Source organism: Hevea brasiliensis, chromosome 12 (genome assembly GCF_030052815.1).
Source record: "Hevea brasiliensis isolate MT/VB/25A 57/8 chromosome 12, ASM3005281v1, whole genome shotgun sequence".
Classification (NCBI taxonomy): Eukaryota; Viridiplantae; Streptophyta; class Magnoliopsida; order Malpighiales; family Euphorbiaceae; genus Hevea; species Hevea brasiliensis.
Genome location: NC_079504.1, coordinates 8425965 through 8445090, shown reverse-complemented (window position 1 = coordinate 8445090; position 19126 = coordinate 8425965). Strand labels below are relative to the sequence as shown.

General features: G+C 30.3%; 3 protein-coding genes across 5 annotated transcripts; all 3 read right to left on the bottom strand.

Moving 5' to 3' along the window:
- Positions 1 to 994: 994 nt before the first annotated feature.
- LOC110636713 (40S ribosomal protein S6) lies at positions 995 to 3398 on the bottom strand. 2 transcript variants are annotated; one of them, XM_021786531.2, is made up of 6 exons: positions 3258 to 3398; positions 3073 to 3137; positions 2141 to 2198; positions 1944 to 2052; positions 1556 to 1828; positions 995 to 1431 (listed from the first exon to the last, which is right to left on the bottom strand). In XM_021786531.2, the coding sequence occupies exons 1-6, from the start codon at positions 3261 to 3263 to the stop codon at positions 1193 to 1195; spliced, it is 750 nt and encodes a 249-aa protein (XP_021642223.1). In that variant the 5' UTR covers positions 3264 to 3398; the 3' UTR covers positions 995 to 1192. The 2 variants fall into 2 exon arrangements, with proteins under 2 accessions (XP_021642223.1, XP_057986999.1); XM_058131016.1 differs by having other exon boundaries at positions 1944 to 2198.
- Positions 3399 to 9137: 5739 nt separating this feature from the next.
- On the bottom strand, positions 9138 to 11505 carry LOC131171311 (serine/threonine-protein kinase SAPK1-like). 2 transcript variants are annotated; one of them, XM_058131014.1, is made up of 9 exons: positions 11430 to 11505; positions 11203 to 11277; positions 10903 to 11004; positions 10672 to 10725; positions 10469 to 10561; positions 10292 to 10384; positions 10091 to 10195; positions 9856 to 9954; positions 9138 to 9607 (listed from the first exon to the last, which is right to left on the bottom strand). In XM_058131014.1, the coding sequence occupies exons 2-9, from the start codon at positions 11248 to 11250 to the stop codon at positions 9332 to 9334; spliced, it is 870 nt and encodes a 289-aa protein (XP_057986997.1). In that variant the 5' UTR covers positions 11251 to 11277; positions 11430 to 11505; the 3' UTR covers positions 9138 to 9331. The 2 variants fall into 2 exon arrangements, with proteins under 2 accessions (XP_057986997.1, XP_057986998.1); XM_058131015.1 differs by lacking the exon at positions 11430 to 11505 and having other exon boundaries at positions 11198 to 11282.
- Positions 11506 to 14892: 3387 nt separating this feature from the next.
- LOC110636697 (serine/threonine-protein kinase SAPK2) lies at positions 14893 to 17323 on the bottom strand. Its single transcript, XM_021786508.2, has 9 exons — positions 17185 to 17323; positions 16958 to 17032; positions 16658 to 16759; positions 16427 to 16480; positions 16224 to 16316; positions 16047 to 16139; positions 15846 to 15950; positions 15611 to 15709; positions 14893 to 15362 (listed from the first exon to the last, which is right to left on the bottom strand). Exons 1-9 carry the CDS (start codon positions 17302 to 17304, stop codon positions 15087 to 15089), a joined length of 1017 nt encoding a protein of 338 aa, XP_021642200.2. The 5' UTR covers positions 17305 to 17323; the 3' UTR covers positions 14893 to 15086.
- Positions 17324 to 19126: the final 1803 nt, after the last annotated feature.

Here is a 19126-nt window from a genome sequence, read left to right as displayed (position 1 = left end):
GAACTAAAGGACTCTATTATGAAAGGTGGACTTTGGACAAGCAAAAGTATGTGAGGTTTGGGTGTGGAGTAGCACGTAGCAAAGATAACAGCAGAAGTTCCATGAGCTGTGACATGAAAGAGCTTGAAACTTCTGCAATGTGAGGCTATGACATATATGAATCAAACGGCCAGAAAGTCACTGGTTTAACTCGTTTCCATATCCCATTACTTAATATCACATTAATCATACAAATTTAGTATTTCAACAATTCATCTTAAAATTTTCATTTCCGCCATGCCAATCTTTTGAACGAGTGATTTCTTCATCTTTCAACATTATATCATGGTTGCTCAGATCACCTTCAAAAACGTGTTGATTGTTCCACAGTATTTCATGAACATATTAAATGCTTTCTAGCATTAAGCAAAGAACAACAGTAAAATGAATAGGATTTAAGGTAAAAGCGGGCATGTCATTTTCCAATATCACGACCACAGCATAATATCTCGTTGGGCCTCCTGCATTTTCCACTAGGATGACTAAATTCTCTTGGCGTGGTGCCCATTTTGAAGGTTTTAGTTTAAATTAATATCATGAACTGTTGATTTAGAGGTGACATTTGATGTATGTATGTACCTTTCCACCAATGTAAAACGTTATATCAATACTTTTATAATTATTTTTTTTTTATACAAAAGAAAAAAATGCAACACTCAAACCTCGTAACGCATCATCGCGCAGATGCAAGAAAACAGCTCTTAAAGGGCCCTTATCTCATCATGAGAGGAGCATATTCATTACATTCTCGTAATCAAATAAATACATATTTATTAAAAAAACAATTATTTTCTCTTCTACTTCATTAACTTTGTGAATTTATGCTTAATAGATATAAAATTAAAAAATCTCAAATATTTAATAAAAAAATAAAATTTTAAAATGTCGAGCCGCTTACAAAGCACAAAAAGCGCAATTTTTATGTATTTAGCTAAATAAAAATAAAGAGTTACCATTGAAGCAAAATTCAATAATACTCCATAAAGTTATGGAAAGGTCATAATAACATAAAATTCAATGGGGTAAGAAGTTTTTAAGGCACTTTCATAACCATGAAATCAAACATTTCAACACATTGAAAATCAAATAAGAAAAACTCGGTGACATTTCATCTTGCTACCAAAACTCAATGATTAGAGCCTAGAGGAGGGGCCTAAGCTGCAATAGATGGCTTTGAAGCAGCAGAGAGCCTGGACCTTTTCTTGGCTAAGCTCTCACTTCGTCGTTCTCTCTGCTCCTTCAACCTTGTGGCAAGCAGCTTCTGGTACTCTGCAGCCTCTGCCTTTGCCTTGGCAATTCTTTTCTTTTTGTCAGCAATTCTTGCTCGCTTCCTTTGCAAAGTCAATGGAGTAACCAACCTCTGAATTTTGGGTGCCTTACTAACCTTCTTTCCTGCACCAAAAATTCCATTTTACAACAAAATATAACCTGACTAAAAACAAAGAAAAGCAGCACTTCGAAATAAAACAAATGTCAGACAAAAAAAAGGAAAACAAAAAAAAGGAAAGAAGCCTACCAGATTTTGTTGTGAATGATCTTCGGTAAGTGTTCACATACTTCCGAACATCATCCTCCTTTGAGAGATTAAAGAGTTTGCGGATCTTTGATGCTCTCTTTGGTCCCCTCATTCTTGGTTTCTCAGTATCAGTCAGTCCAGGCAAATCATTCTCTCCCTTCTTCACGATTACCAAGTTCAAAACAGAGAGGTCAGGGCTCACAATGCATCCACGCACAGACTTCCTCCTACGTTCTCCATTGCGCCTTCCATATCCACGGAAACAAGGGGTTCCTTTACAGACAAAAATTAATGACTTCTTATCATTGGGTTCAGGAAATATGCATTGGCAGAACAAGTTTACACATTCAAGGATTGTGTTAATTCTAAAATATAAATATCCAACAACCTCTGTGAAGCAAGAGACGAACACGGCCAGGAGTCAACACTCCCTGCTTCATGGGGAACCCCTGCTTGTCACAACCTCCCATGATTTTGAAAACATAGCCCTTAAATTCCTTTGAAAGGAAAAGAGAAAACAATAAATAAACAGAGAACACATATGACACAAGCATTAAACATATGCCAAACTTATTGTGCGCATACCTCCCCAAGTGCATCTCCGCTGACCTCTTGTGAGATCCTCTTGTCAAAAAACGCACGGCTACAGAGTCAAAGGGAGTAAAGGGTAAGGAATCAGCTAAAGATTAAGTAATGATACCATGAGAAGAATTTCCTATGTTGTTGAAAAACTGGGATCTCCATAGATTATCACTTAGTAATATGTGATACTAGAAAGTAGTTTAGGGACTAATAGACGATCAAACATGACAACAGAGCTGATATAGATACCTAACAAAGATATTAACAAAAAAATGTAGATAATGCTTAAGCTGATTCATTAATCAACTCTACCAATATCAGTTAACAAAATATTCTCCATATCTGGATTACAATAACAAATTTTACCTTCACAGAACTTCTGCCAGGCATAAAGACAGTATTATGACTTACGAAATCAAGAAATATCTTCCCATCAATTCCATCATTAACATAATTATCATCGTCCCTTATGTTAATGATAAGGCAAAATGAGACATTTAATCCATTAAATCCAAATTGACTTCACATTAAGCAAACAGCTTTTCACAGTCTCATTTATACGTTGTGCCTTAAGAAAGAAAAGCTGGACTAGATATCAGTTTACCCAATTCCATTGATTACTTGACTCGCATCCTAACCAAGGCACAACTACTTAAAATATCTCCTTCGTGCAAACCATTGGCCACCTCAACCTAAAATTCCTAAAAAACAAGCTAGCAGTTCAATATTCAAAATTATCACAACCCTTCGGCTTTGGCCACCTGTCCATCATATTTATCACTAAAATTTGTTATACCTAATTTAGGGCATTATATTAGCAGCTTAAACTAAGTGAAAATCAAGATCATTATGAGAACATGCAACAAGCTTATACAAATTTAACATGCAAGGAAAATATAAAAACAAATACTTCGAGAATAAAAATAAGAGCTTACAGCTTTTGGTCATCGTCTATTTCCAGCTTCTTTTGGCATCCCGTGGTGGGGTTGGCAATGTTGAACTAAACAAAATAGAGAGATAAAAACAGGGAATGAGATTGAGAATCGTGAAATAAAACAAAAGGGTTTACTTCATTTGGATTTATTAAATTGAAAGCCAAAAAATTTTCAAAGATCGGAACCTTCATCTTGGTCCGGTACGAGCAGAGGCGGCTATGCCGAAAGTAAGACCCGGAAAAGAAAGCTTACGCTTGCCTTCTGCTTCTAGGGTTTTTGTATGGAGTTTAACGCGGTATTTATTGGTTCGAGGGAATTTTAATATGTGTCCACAACATTAATTTCTCTGTCCTTTTCATTTTAGTGGCCGTACGCGTGGAATAACAAAGTAGACATCGTCATCTGATTATCGATTGGGCACAGTTGATTACTCTTATATGATTATTTTTTGTTTTAATTTGTTACTTGGTTTTTGCAATACCTAATTCAGTTTAAATTCGGCTTTAATTAAAAACGAATTTAATTAATTTAAAATTGAACCGATTTTAATTATAAATTAAATCAATTTTGATTCTAAATTAAAATGTATCTTCTTCTTTAAAAAGAAAAAGTTCTATTTGTGGATGTGAAAAATACAGAGTTTCCACTTCAATGTCACTGTGCTTAGTTTCAAAATCAAGGATTATCATTTTTTTTAATGGAAATATGATAAAACTATAATTTAATTTTTTTATTTTTAAAGATAAATTAATTTGTTATCTATATTATTAACATAATAATGTTTCTATTAAATTTTATCATTATTTAATAATAAATTATCTAAATTTAAGAAATAAATTACTATAAATATTAAAATTATAATATTAATCACTGGCATAATGAATCTCCATCTCACACTACTCCTCGTAGGTTTTCCTCTTACTTACAGTTTTCCTCTTACTTACAAGTGATATAAGAAGAGCCAATCTAATTATATAGATTGTGATATATTAATGAAATAAGTGCATCACTTATTATATATTTATATCTCATCATTTATTATACTTAAAATATTTGCTTACATATGATACTTGTAATATTTTCACAATTGACTTGCCGTGCCTATATTGCTTCTCTTAGTCCCACCCATGTATATTCTCTTATTCGATAGATTATCGTGAGATCTTTTTCGCTACCTTATTTTGAAATAATTTAAATAAGTGCCAAACTGTGCTAAAAGTATTTTCATAAGAGTGTATCACATAGATTAATAAGAATGATTAAAAAATTTTGAGGCAGATTTTTTATCTTTATTTTTAAATTTATATATAAAAATTAGTTTATCATATTAAATATTAATTTTCATATAAATATTTTTAAATTTTAACTATTAAAATATATAATTCTTTTTAATACTTTTCTTAAAAAATTTAAAAATTTCTTAAATTTACAAATTCAAATATTATAAAACTATATTCATCATATTATATATTCCTAAAGTCAAATATTTTTTTAATTAAAATTTTAATTACATTAAAAAATAAGGATGAATTACTTTTAATATATATATATAGGCTAAAAATTTTTTTGGAAAATTTAAATATATATTTTTAAAAATATTTCTTACATTTAAAATATAAAAATTTTAATAATAATATTTTTAAAATGGCCAAATAGCATATGTATTTTTTTATTTTATTTATTCTTTTATTGTGTATGTCAAATAATTTAAAAATAATAAAATAATAATATATTAATTTATTTATTTATTTATTTATAATGTATGTAAAATAATTTAATGAATAATAAAAAAATTATTATTAACTTATTTACTTAGTAATTAAATTATAATTAATTAAATTTTTTATGATATAATTATAAAAATATATATTAAATTATATTATTAAAATAAAAAAAATCATGCAATGCACAGCGAAATAACTAATTAAAATGATAAATTTTATCAATTTCGGATAATAACTAGTAAATTATTTTTTCTTTAAAAAGTTGCCCATATGCCAACTTTGTACTTTTTTTTTCAATTTTCCTTAAATCATATATAATGATTTTTTTTAGAACAATATAATGAAATTTTTTTGAAATGTTAGGTTAAATGGTTTTAAAATTATTGTATTATTTTTAAAGGATAAATCTTCAAATAATTTGAGTTTTCAAGTAAAGGGTGTTCAAGAGACCTTAAAGACATCCTCTATTAAATTATATATTTGAATCTCCAATCAAAGTAACTCGTGATTGTTATCAAAGCCAAAACCTTAAAAATTACTATTTTTGTTTATTTTTTCTCACTTGGCTCAAACCAACATTATTGAATTTATGGGAATGCAATTTGAAGATGAAAAATATTATCCTGAAATCCACGCTGCTCAGGAGTTATTAAAGTTTTTAAATAAAAATTTGGCAACCAAACAAACACAAATTTTTAAAATTATCAACTATCTAAAAGATTTTATTTCACATGTATCCAAATGCACTTCTTTCATATCAAAGATACTGAAAAAACAAGCCATTCCTTGAAGTATTGCACAAACATTCAGATCTTTGTCAAGCTGACTGATATGAGATTGAAGGTTCACATACAATTGATGAACTTGGGTTGACAAAGTATTAACCTTGATTTTCTGTTAATTGTATTTAACTAACTACCAAGTTAATATTTGAATTAATCTTCTCATAGAAATTATTTTGAGTCTTAGGCATTCAAATTCTGCCAATTCAATACTTATTCTACTCGGAACAAAAGTTTTGACTGGCTTTTTGGATCAATAGTAGATAATTGAATAAAGTAATGACATACAGGGTAGTTATGCATCATAAAAATCAAATTTCTCTATGGAGCAAATCTTTTTGGAGGTTTAAATAAAAGGTAGTGATAAATAGAGCAAATCTTAAAACAAGATTTTTACAATTGGGTATTACTCTAGAAAATTGATACAAAATGATTTTTTGTATTCTAAATGCCTAAGGTAGCTTATTCCTGTTTCAAAATTATTTATTACTTTTAAAAAATTGAAGTGTATTAATTGTTATTTTTTTAAATTTAATTTTTAAATGAGATAAAATAATTTAATTAAATTAGAGAAATTTTTATTATAATTTAAGTGATTATATATTTAAGTGAAAAAAAACATAATAATAAACTAGAAGTCAAGTCATGGCTCTTCCTCTTGTCCTTCCAGTCCCACGGATGCTTGCCGTGATTTTCTTGCTCTGAGCAAGGCATACGTTCAGAGCCGGTTTGCATAATTGCATGTACTGTAATTTTCATGCATTTTTCTCATCGTCGGTATTCCAAGAATTTTTTTAGTTACAGCAGTATTCCAAGTTCTAAAACATGTAAATATGATATTTTATTTATGTTTCTTCTTAGCATAACTAATATTTTTCAATATTTTAAAAAATTTATATCAAATAATAATTTTATTTTTTAAAATATTTCAATAAATTTTAGTATTTCTTCGATTTTTCTCTTTGATTTTCCATCAATATTTTTATATTTTTAGAATATCAATATATCTATGAAAATTAATATTAAAATCCTTGCTGGTTTGGAGAATCAGAGAACCATAGGATTGAATCAAAATGCATCGTAAAAGGAACTAATCACTACTCCAATCCAATCCTCCCAACCTCTCCCACAGTCAAAAATCTCTCATCTAACTTAGTGTGTCACGACCCAACCTATGGGCCGGACCAAACTAGGGGACTGGGCCGCTAAAAAAGCCCAGAGGCCGTAAGCCCTTCATTAACCAAACTCTAAGGCCCATTTGGGCCCAAATTCAATAAAACAAATCCATAAAATGGACTTTCCATCGTGGAGTTTTCTACTCACCAACACAATATATAGTCAATTGGGAGCTCGCTCACCCTCCACATACTCATCAACATAATAATAAATGGGAGCTCGGCTCATCCAATCCATCAAACATGCATAGCATATTAAGTTTACAGTCGAAATAATAATTAGTTTAAATCAAATAAACATTTCTATGCGGAAATTCTAAGATTTAACAATTTTATACAAAATAATTGACTGCGAGGAAGAAAGCGAGTTAACCTCAAAAAGTATCCTCCAAATTTTTGAAAGTAAAATATCAATTTTAACCATAATCTCTATAACTATCTAGTACTAATGCAACTTTGGAGTGAAATGCAACAACATTTTCACATCATAACATCAAAAGGTAATTTGGAGCACTCACGCACTGTAACATCAATCATAATATATGGGCTCTTAAATCCAACAAGAACTGACTTCCACTTAATAACCAAATCGAGGTCAAAACTCAAGCCGTGACTACCCCTCGAAAGATCGGGTCCCAACGAAGAACTCAAGCCGTGACTACCCGTCCTATCCATAGTCCATACCGCATCACACGCACGCCAACGCACTTTGCTCCAAATTACCGCAACAACATTCATGGCACTTTATGATTATGAATGCAACATAAATCGTGCCTAGAGTTTAACTACATAAATATATGCATATAAGTGATGCATGGGCATCTTGAACATATAATAATATCGAAATTACAATTAAAATTAATATTTTACTCAATGGTCAGAGGAAGAAGGGACAATTTTATTACAATCATTTAATAAATTTGACTCAATACAAACAAAGAAAAAGACCAATACGTCCTAAGTCGTACAAAAAAATCTGAGAGTCTCCTATATACCTGTGACCTACCAACACAAAAAAGCTCAAAACTCACTTCTATATTTACAATTCATATATCCATAGCTCAATCATATCACACAGCCCCTCCTGGGCCCATCAAATCAATCATCCATCACAACATGTAAAATTTCAATTTAGTCCTATAATTGACCATTTTTGCAAAAACTGCCCAAATAAGCTCTAAAAATTCTAAAACTTTGTCCTTAGCAATATTACTAGGCTATTGCAAAAAGAATCATAATTTTCTAAGCTACCACGAATATTTTATGGATTTTTAATCCTATTTAAGCACTAGAAAATTACGAAAAAGCAAGGTTCGGGTTTACCTTTGCCAATTCCGACTTGACAATGGGGCTAGCCAAAACCTCGGTCCAATTCGAGATTTTTCCAGAATTGGTCCTGGTCGCCTAATTCATCATCTCTTGCCAATCAACGACGAATCGAGAATACCTACGAAGCCCATAACACGGGGTTAGTACATAAATTTTCAGAATTTTCTAAGCTCATTAAATGCAAAATACTACGAGTTGGACCTGTCGGAAAAATTTAAAATTTATGTCGCCTCGACGAGTGGAGCGTGCACCCTCGGTTTCTCGTGATTCACGGTTTTCGAAATCTAGCCCAAAAGTCAAAATGGGCTAAAATCTTAAAATCGGACAAACCGCTCGATGGATTTTGGCGTTCTTGGTGTCTATGGAAAGCTCGTCGAGTAGATGATTTTAGACACAAGACCGGTCAATTGGTGGCGGATATGCCGTTTTGGCGGAGAAGGGGAGGAGAGAGAAAAGGGAGAGAAAAGGGAGAGGGAACGTCGCGCGCGGGAGGAAGAAAAAGAGAAGAAGACCGGTCCGATCCGATCCGGTTCGATTTCGATTTAGAATACAAAATTTTGAATTTTTACTAACGAGGTCCAAAAATTCGAAAAATTTCAAAAACTCAAAATACGTAGACTCCAAATATATTTTTAGTTTTGTCTTTAAATTAATTTTTAAAATTCATCAAAGTTTATATTTTCGGAAAATCGAACCCGATTTTTAAAATCCGAAAAATCTCAAAAAAATTCCTAAAATTTAAATAAAATTAAAATACAAAAAATGCTCGTAAATTTAAAATTTTGGGGTGTTATATAATGCCTACAATAATGACCAAATCTCTTTATATAATAACTAAATAGCTTAACAGATCCGGAGTTCGTGGCTTTGGTAGAAAACCAGTAACATCATTGTATTATATATAGTAATCCTGATTAACAAAAACAAGCAGCAATTTATTTCTGGAAGTGTACTGTATGAATCATGCACCTACACGTCAATACATCTCTAATATTCCTATAATATATCTCACATCATTGCTGATGCAATATCCGAGAAGACATCAAGCAACACGCTGCATAGAAAATTTTATATTATAAAGTAGCTTGCACTATGAAGTATCAGAGGATTTACAAAAAGGGATTGATACGCCACGTGTCTATACAAAGATATTACACAAAGGAAATCATCCATTAACAGAAATCTGATTCTGATGCTCATAATCATGAAACAATAACTCAAGAAAGTATGATTTATTTATTCAGTTTGCTCATAAAGGGCAAACGAAATCGCCACTAGTCTCAATATCTTCATAATCAACACCAGCATCTAAATCATCAAGATCCATGCTCCCTCCAAGAGTATGGTCTCCAATCTTTCGCAGTTCAACAGGTTTTCTTGCCTCCTGTATTATGGAGAGAACTTCTCCGATGTTTTGAGATGGGTTATTGACATCATTGCTTTGCCAGCTGCCTCCTTCCATCAGCTCCATGGGCAAGTTCTTTAAGAACCATGGATGATTTTTAATTTCTGGGATGGTTATTCTCTGACAACAAACCGAACATGAACACACCACATGAAAACAAGTCAGGGATAATAAAAAAGAAAAATAAAGCATCAACAACTTCAATGTCCCTTATTAATTGGCCCTCAGGATTAACAACATTTAGGCACCCTCTATATACCGGTGAGAAGTATAATGATGTAATACAATCTCTACTTCTTCCCCTCTTCCACTTTAGTGAATAGCAGTTGACACACCTACATTTCCGCCTAAACCAAAGGCCAAGTTACCTTTTCAGGATTTGCCACAAATATTCGAGATAAGAGGTGCCTGCAGTCAATAGAAACTTGGACATGATCTGGAATTGCAGAGTGGACACTCAGTATTCTCTGCAATAAGCAAGAGTAATTTAACAGGACCAAATAATAGTAGTTCAATAAGAAACTCCAATATAAATTATGCAGACCCTAAACAATTGCGCTAAATGTAAATTTTATCCACTAAAGGTTTTGCAAAACCACTTACCCCAATTGTTTTCCTGAAGTTTTTGGGATCATCAGGATCTTCAAAGGGATATGCCCCAACTAGCATCACATATAGGGTAACTCCACAAGACCAAACATCTGCAACCTATAAATCTTGAGGATTAGCTATGGTGCAAATGGCTCTCAAGCAACTAAAAGAAAAGCACATAAAGAAGAAGGGTGAGAAAGATGAGGATATTACCTTCCCATCATATTCCTTTCTGGACAGAATCTCAGGTGCAACGTAAGCCGGTGTTCCTACTGTAGATTTGGGTTGGGAATGAAATACAGCTGACTACTCAATAACTCGAGATAATTAGCAATCAAGGGTTCATCAAATTTTATGTCTGAAAACTATCATTTACCATTAGTTGCTTACCTTTGAATACCCAAAGTCACATATCTTGACACGCGGTGCAGCGCTGGCATCTAGGAGTGTATTTTCAAGCTTAAGATCCCTATGACAAACTTGCTGCAGCATAGAAATCCCTCGCATCAGATTCTATTAGAGACTATTACACAAGGAAGAAGCATTTTAGAAAGACCAAGAAAAATTGATGAATGGAGAGATGAAGTTCATACCATTGAATGACAGTAACTAACTCCTGATATCAATTGCTGAAAGAAAAACCTTGCCTGATTCAAATGTAAAACATCAATTTAATTACATTCTAACACATGAAATCAACTTGCATAAAGTAAAAACTTAGGTATATGCAATTGCTAGACATTTCTTTTCCATCATCAAATATCCAGAAACCTCATATTTTCGAGTAATAATAAACATTGAAAGGGTTTTCTGCTATAGTTCACCTCATCTTCACAAAATCTACCAGCATTACATATTCTCTGAAAGAGTTCTCCTCCTGCAGCATACTCCATGACTATGGCTAGATGAGTAGGTGTTAACAGGACCTGCAATGATAGCATCGCAAATTATAGACTATCCCCCTTTGATTAAGGACAAATCCTTCTTTAAAAGCGTAAACCCTTCTTTATTGACCAAAACAGGGCTCTTGTCTAGTGCAGTATACAATAATCAGTCAATCTCAAACACAATAGAGGAAAATTAGCACTTTTAAGACAAAAAAAGAAAAAAAAAATTTACTAAACCTCTTTGAATCTAACTATATTAGGATGCTTCAATGATCTGTGGTTCATGATTTCCCTTTGCACGTGTTCATCAATCTGCAACCACAAAAGAATCATGCATCACCCCTTGTCCCATCACAAAAACACCCACATGAAAAAAGAGAATAACCTAGATGGTGAGAGCAAAACCAAAAGAAAACGAATTGAATTTCAAAAAATAGGCACAAAAAAAGTGGAGAAAAACAGACCTTTAAGCCTCTCTCAATAAACTTAACAGCAAAGAGCTCTTTAGTCCATCTATCTATGACCAACTTGGCGACCCCAAAATTCGGCTTTAATTAAAAACGAATTTAATTAATTTAAAATTGAACCGATTTTAATTATAAATTAAAATGTATCTTCTTCTTTAAAAAGAAAAAGTTCTATTTGTGTATGTGAAAAATACAGAGTTTCCAGTTCAATGTCACCGTGCTTAGTTTCAAAATCAAGGATTATCATTTTTTTAATGGAAATATGATAAAACTATAATTTAATTTTTTAATTTTTAAAGATAAATTAATTTGTAATCTATTATTAACATAATAATGTTTCTATTAAATTTTATCATTAGTTAATAATAAATTATCTAAATTTAAGAAATAAATTATTATAAATATTAAAATTATAGTACTAATCACTGATGTAATGAATTCTCATCTCACTGCCCCTCATAGATTTTTCTTTTACTTACAAGTGATTTAACAAGAGCAGATCTAATTATATAAATTGTAATATATTAATAAAATAAGTACATCACTTATTATATATTTATGTCTCATCATTTATTATATTTAAAATGTTTGCTTAGGTATGATACTTGTGATATTTTCACAATTGACTTGTCAAGCCTATATTGCTTCTCTTAGTCCCACCCATGTATATTCTCTTATTTGATAAATTATCTTGAGATCTTCTTCGCTAACTTATTTTGAAATAATTTAAATAAGTGCCACAATGTGCTAAAAATATTTTCATAAGAGTGTATCACATAGATTAATAAGAATGATTAAAAAAATTTTGTGGCACATTTTTATCTTTATTTTTAAATTTATATATAAAAATTAATTTATCATATTAAATATTAATTTTCATATAAATATTTTAAAATTTTAACTATTAAAATATATAATTCTTTTTAATACTTTTCTTAAAAAATTTAAAAATTTCTTAAATTTATAAATTCAAATATTATAAAACTATATTCATCATATTATATATTCCTAAAGTCAAATATTTTTTTAATTAAAATTTTAATTACATTAAAAAATAAGGATGAATTACTTTTAATATACATATAGAGAGGCTAAAAAATTATTTGGGAAATTTAAATATATATTTTTAAAAATATTTCTTACATTTAAAATATAAAAATTTTAATAATAATATTTTAAAAATGGCCAAATTGCATATGTATTTTTTTATTTTATTTATTCTTTTATTGTGTATGTCAAATAATTTAAAGACTAATAAAATAATAATCTATTAATTAATTAATTAATTTATAATGTATGTAAAATAATTTAATGAATAATAAAAAAATTATTATTAACTTATTTACTTAGTAATTAAATTATAATTAATTAAATTTTTTTATGATATAATTAAAAATATATAAAATATAATAAAATATATATTAAATTATATTATTAAAATAAAAATAAAAAATAAAAAATTCATGCAATGCACAGCGAAATAACTAATTAAAATGATAAATTTGATCAATTTCGGATAATAACTAGTAAATTATTTTTTCTTTAAAAAGTCGCCCATATGCCAACTTTGTACTTTTTTTTTTCAATTTTCCTTAAATCATATGTAATGATTTTTTTTAAGAACAATATAATGAATTTTTTTTGAAATGTTAGGTTAAATGGTTTTAAAATTATTGTATTATTTTTAAAGGATAAATCTTCAAATAATTTGAGTTTTCAAGTAAAGGGTGTTCAAGAGACCTTAAAGACATCCTCTATTAAATTATATATTTGAATCTCCAATCAAAGTAACTCGTGATTGTTATCAAAGCCAAAACCTTAAAAATTACTATTTTTTTTTTATTTTTACTTACTTGGCTCAAACCAACATTTAATTTATGGGAATGCAATTTGAATATGAAAAATATTATTCTAAAACCCACATTACTCAGGAGTTATTAAAGTTTTTAAATAAGGATTTGACAACTAAATAAACACAATTTTTTAAAATTATTAATTATCTAAAAGACTTTATTTCACATGTGTCCGATACACTTATCTCCTGTCAAAGATGTTGAAAAAACAAGCTATTCCTTGAAGCATTGGACAAACGTTCAGATATTTATCAAGTTGATTGATAAGAGATTGGAGGTTCACATATAATTGATGAACTTGGGTTGACAAAGTATCAACATTGGTTTTCTGTTAATTGTGTTTGACTAACCACCAAGTTAATATTTGAATTAATCTTCTCATAAAAATTATTTTGGGTATTGGCATTCAAAGTCTGTCAATTCAATACTTATTTTACTTGGAACAAAGGCTTTGACCGGCCTTCTTAGTCAATAGTAAATAATTGAATAAAATAATGATATAAAGGGTAACCATGCATCATAAAAATCAAATTTATTCATGGAGCAAATCTTCTTGGAGGTTTAGATAAAAGGTAGTGAGGAACGAAGCAAATCTTAAAACAAGATTTTTACAATTGGGCATTACTCCAGAAAGTTGGTATAAAATGATTTTTTGTTTTCTAAATGCCCACTAACAGTCTAAGGTAGCTCATTCCTATTTCAAAATTATTTATTACTTTAAAAAATTAAAGTGTATTAATTGTAATTTAATTAATTAAATTAAATTAAAAAAATTATTATAATTTAAGTGATTATATATTTAAGTGAAAAAAACATAATAATAAACTAGAAGTCAAGTCATGGCTCTGCCTCTTGTCCTTCCAGTCCCACGGATGCTTGCCGTGATTTTCTTGCTCTGAGCAAGGCATACGTTCAGAGCCGGTTTGCATAATTGCATGTACTGTAATTTTCATGCATTTTTCTCATCGTCGGTATTCCAAGAATTTTTTTAGTTACAGCAGCATTCCAAATTCTAAAACATGTAAATATGATATTTTATTTATGATTCTTCCTAGCATAACTAATATTTTTCAATATTTTAAAAAATTTATATCAAATAATAATTTTATTTTTTAAAATATTTCAATAAATTTTAGTATTTCTTCGATTTTTCTCTTTGATTTTCCATCAATATTTTTATATTTTTAGAATATCAATATATATATGAAAATTAATATTAAAATCCTTGCTGGTTTGGAGAATCAGAGAACCATAGGATTGAATCAAAATGCATCGGAAAAGGAACTAATCACTACTCCAATCCAATCCTCCCAACCTCTCCCACAGTAAAAAATCTCCCATCCAACTTAGTGCCTACAATAATGACCAAATCTCTTTATATAATAACTAAATAGCTTAACAGATCCGGAGTTCGTGGCTTTGGTAGAAAACCAGTAACATCATTGTATTATATATAGTAATCCTGATTAACAAAAACAAGCAGCAATTTATTTCTGGAAGTGTACTGTATGAATCATGCACCTACACGTCAATACATCTCTAATATTCCTATAATATATCTCACATCATTGCTGATGCAATATCCGAGAAGACATCAAGCAACACGCTGCATAGAAAATTTTATATTATAAAGTAGCTTGCACTATGAAGTATCAGAGGATTTACAAAAAGGGATTGATACGCCACGTGTCTATACAAAGATATTACACAAAGGAAATCATCCATTAACAGAAATCTGATTCTGATGCTCATAATCATGAAACAATAACTCAAGAAAGTATGATTTATTTATTCAGTTTGCTCATAAAGGGCAAACGAAATCGCCACTAGTCTCAATATCTTCATAATCAACACCAGCATCTAAATCATCAAGATCCATGCTCCCTCCAAGAGTATGGTCTCCAATCTTTGGCAGTTCAACAGGTTTTCTTGCCTCCTGTATAATGGAGAGAACTTCTCCGATGTTTTGAGATGGGTTATTGACATCATTGCTTTGCCAGCTGCCTCCTTCCATCAGCTCCATGGGCAAGTTCTTTAAGAACCATGGATGATTTTTAATTTCTGGGATGGTTATTCTCTGACAACAAACCGAACATGAACAAACCACATGAAAACAAGTCAGGGATAATAAAAAAGAAAAATAAAGCATCAACAACTTCAATGTCCCTTATTAGTTGGCCCTCAGGATTAACAACATTTAGGCACCCTATATATACCGGTGAGAAGTATAATGATGTAATACAATCTCTACTTCTTCCCCTCTTCCACTTTAGTGAATAGCAGTTGACACACCTACATTTCCGCCTAAACCAAAGGCCAAGTTACCTTTTCAGGATTTGCCACAAATATTCGAGATAAGAGGTGCCTGCAGTCAATAGAAACTTGGACATAATCTGGAATTGCATAGTGGACACTCAGTATTCTCTGCAATAAGCAAAAGTAATTTAACAGGACCAAATAATGGTAGTTCAATAAGAAACTCCAATATAAATTATGCAGACCCTAAACAATTGCGCTAAATGTAAATTTTATCCACTAAAGGTTTTGCAAAACCACTTACCCCAATTGTTTTCCTGAAGTTTTTGGGATCATCAGGGTCTTCAAAGGGATATGCCCCAACTAGCATCACATATAGGGTAACTCCACAAGACCAAACATCTGCAACCTATAAATCTTGAGGATTAGCTATGGTGCAAATGGCTCTCAAGCAACTAAAAGAAAAGCACATAAAGAAGAAGGGTGAGAAAGATGAGGATATTACCTTCCCATCATATTCCTTTCTGGACAGAATCTCAGGTGCAACGTAAGCCGGTGTTCCTACTGTAGATTTGGGTTGAGAATGAAACACAGCTGACTACTCAATAACTCGAGATAATTAGCAATCAAGAGTTCATCAAATTTTATGTCTGAAAACTATCATTTACCATTACTTGCTTACCTTTGAATACCCAAAGTCACATATCTTGACACGCGGTGCAGCGCTGCCATCTAGGAGTGTATTTTCAAGCTTAAGATCCCTATGACAAATTTGCTGCAGCATAGAAATCCCTCGCATCAGATTCTATTAGAGATTATTACACAAGGAAGAAGCATTTTAGAAAGACCAAGAAAAATTGATGAATGGAGAGATGAAGTTCATACCATTGAATGACAGTAACTAACTCCTGATATCAATTGCTGAAAGAAAAACCTTGCCTGATTCAAATGTAAAACATCAATTTAATTACATTCTAACAAATGAAATCAACTTGCATAAAGTAAAAACTTAGGTATGTTCAATTGCTAGACGTTTCTTTTCCATCGTCAAATATCCAGAAACCTCATATTTTCGAGTAATAATAAACTTTGAAAGGGTTTTCTGCTATAGTTCACCTCATCTTCACAAAATCTACCAGCATTACATATTCTCTGAAAGAGTTCTCCTCCTGCAGCATACTCCATGACTATGGCTAGATGAGTAGGTGTTAACAGGACCTGCAATGATAGCATCGCAAATTATAGACTATCCCCCTTTCATTAAGGACAAATCCTTCTTTAAAAGCGTAAACCCTTCTTTATTGACCAAAACAGGGCTCTTGTCTAGTGCAGCATACAATAATCAGTCAATCTCAAACACAATGGAGGAAAAATTAGCACTTTTAAGACAAAAAAAGAAAAAAAAAATTACTAAACCTCTTTGAATCTAACTATATTAGGATGCTTCAATGATCTGTGGTTCATGATTTCCCTTTGCACGTGTTCATCAATCTGCAACCACAAAAGAATCATGCATCACCCCTTGTCCCATCACAAAAACACCCACATGAAAAAAGAGAATAACCTAGATGGTGAGAGCAAAACCAAAAGAAAACGAATTGAATTTCAAAAAATAGGCACAAAAAAAGTAGAAAAAAACAGACCTTTAAGCCTCTCTCAATAAACTTAACAGCAAAGAGCTCTTTAGTACATCTATCTATGACCAACTTGGCGACCCCAAAATTCCCAGACCCAATATCTTTGATAATCTCATAACGCTCCATAGTTGCAAGAAGCAAGTAGCAACAATTTATTCCAATCTCCAACTTGACTCCTCTGTTGTCTACAAGTTTCTCTATTCTTCTCTTTTGACTGACTTCCAAAAACAGAGCATAAAAAAGTTGGTGACACTGACCGAGTCTTACAAGTTATCGAAATAGAAAATCTTGCAGAGGGTAAAGCCTCAGCTTTTGACCGCAGTTTATTAACTTCATACAGAGAGAGAGAGAGAGAGAGAGAGAGAGAGAGAGAGAGGGGCGTATAAAGAACGGTGAAGATTGGATTTGGTATAGAGAGAGAAAAACAGAAGAGACAAGCCAATGGAAGAAAGGAAAAGTAAAAAAGTGGGAGGGGCTGAAATGGGAAGAAATAGGCGGTGTGGTCCGGTTGAACTGGGTAGAAATTGCTTTCCTCGAGGAGAAAAGGTGTGCGAGCAAAAAAAGACTATCATCCGGAAGTCCACGTCGCAAAAAGACTGTGACCAGAGAGCTACACGCCAAAATTTAGGCGGTAAGATTCGTTACCTGCAACCGAAGAGCCATGGGCAGGCCCACGCACTTGGAGTGCTTATCCCTTATACTTTGCTTAATTGCATTCTGCAAACTTTGGTGGAATTCAATTAAATTTTATGTTTGATTAAAAAAATAAATTATAGAAATTGATTACAGTTAAATCTAATTTATATTATAAAGTTTAAAATAACTTTTACAAAATTTATAAAATAATATTTATTTATTAAAATATCTATATTAAAAATTTTCTCTTAATCATTCATTTTTTAATATACTCATACGTTTAAATTATTTATTTTGAAACTTTAGTCTTTAACGTGATCAATAAAATTTACTACAATCACTAAGTACATTACTTAATTAAAAAAATGATTTGAATCTTAAAAGAAAATAACTAAGTGCTGCTTAAATTCTTATGAGATATGTAAATTTATTTTATATTTATTATTATATTATTAATTTATATGTTTATTAATTATAAATTTATTACATATAAGATTTTCTGAATTATGTAGAAAATTGTAGTTTTTTAATTTTACTCTTAAGGGCAATCCAGGGAATGATAAGAAATAAATTTTAATTTTGAAAACATAAATTATATGAAATTTAATTGAATTTTATATTTTAAATTATATTATACTAAAATTTATATAAAAAAATAATTTAAACTAAATACTATATTAAAATGACCTGCTGCAAATATAATAAAATTTAGCCATTTACTTATCATTAAATAATCTTTAAAGTAACTTAGTCTAGGCTGATTTAATAATTAAAGATATATTATTAATCTAACAAAGTCATCTTAGAATTCTCATATACCCTCAATTTCTTTATTAAAAAATATATATTATTTAAATAATTATAGATATATAAAATGACAGTTATTATTGTTATGAAGTTAAAACTTTGCCTTTAAAATAAGCTAAGATAATGGTTATATTTCTTTTTTAACTGGACTAAGATAGTGATTATATAAATAAGGATCCAGAGTTAATTTAAAATATTCTTTAGTATATTGAACTTTTTTAAAGATTAAGTACATTATTGAATTACTAATATAATAATTAAAAAATAAATTTTCTAATTAGATTAATATACGTGTGTAAAACATAAATTTTATTATAGTAGTTGGTCATTAAGTTATATTTCACAGATAAATTTCTCTAATAATTATTCAATTTTTTTATTATTTTCTTTTAATTATTATATTTTAATTCATTTAATAAAATTATATGCCTTATAATCATATAATTTAACAATATATATTTCAATGCCACTTGCATTTCACACTATAAATTAAATACAGGGGAAA

Bases quoted from the DNA above. Each gene is read 5' to 3' on its own strand.
- LOC131171311 (XM_058131014.1), bottom strand. From the start codon at position 11,250: ATGAACCACAGATCATTGAAGCATCCTAATATAGTTAGATTCAAAGAG. The intron at 9,955-10,090 runs GTAAGTGGTTTT...TGCTTATTGCAG, and splicing joins ACTTCAGGAAAACAATTGGG to AGAATACTGAGTGTCCACTC. The intron at 9,608-9,855 runs GTAACTTGGCCT...GTTTGTTGTCAG, and splicing joins TTGTGGCAAATCCTGAAAAG to AGAATAACCATCCCAGAAAT.
- LOC110636697 (XM_021786508.2), bottom strand. From the start codon at position 17,304: ATGGAGCGTTATGAGATTATCAAAGATATTGGGTCTGGGAATTTTGGG. The intron at 16,317-16,426 runs GTATGAACTTCA...TCTATGCTGCAG, and splicing joins TTAGTTACTGTCATTCAATG to CAAATTTGTCATAGGGATCT. The intron at 16,140-16,223 runs GTAAGCAAGTAA...GTTATTGAGTAG, and splicing joins GTGACTTTGGGTATTCAAAG to TCAGCTGTGTTTCATTCTCA.
- LOC110636713 (XM_058131016.1), bottom strand. The intron at 1,829-1,943 runs GTTGTTGGATAT...TTGTCTGTAAAG, and splicing joins TCGTCTCTTGCTTCACAGAG to GAACCCCTTGTTTCCGTGGA. The intron at 1,432-1,555 runs GTAGGCTTCTTT...TTTTTGGTGCAG, and splicing joins ATCATTCACAACAAAATCTG to GAAAGAAGGTTAGTAAGGCA.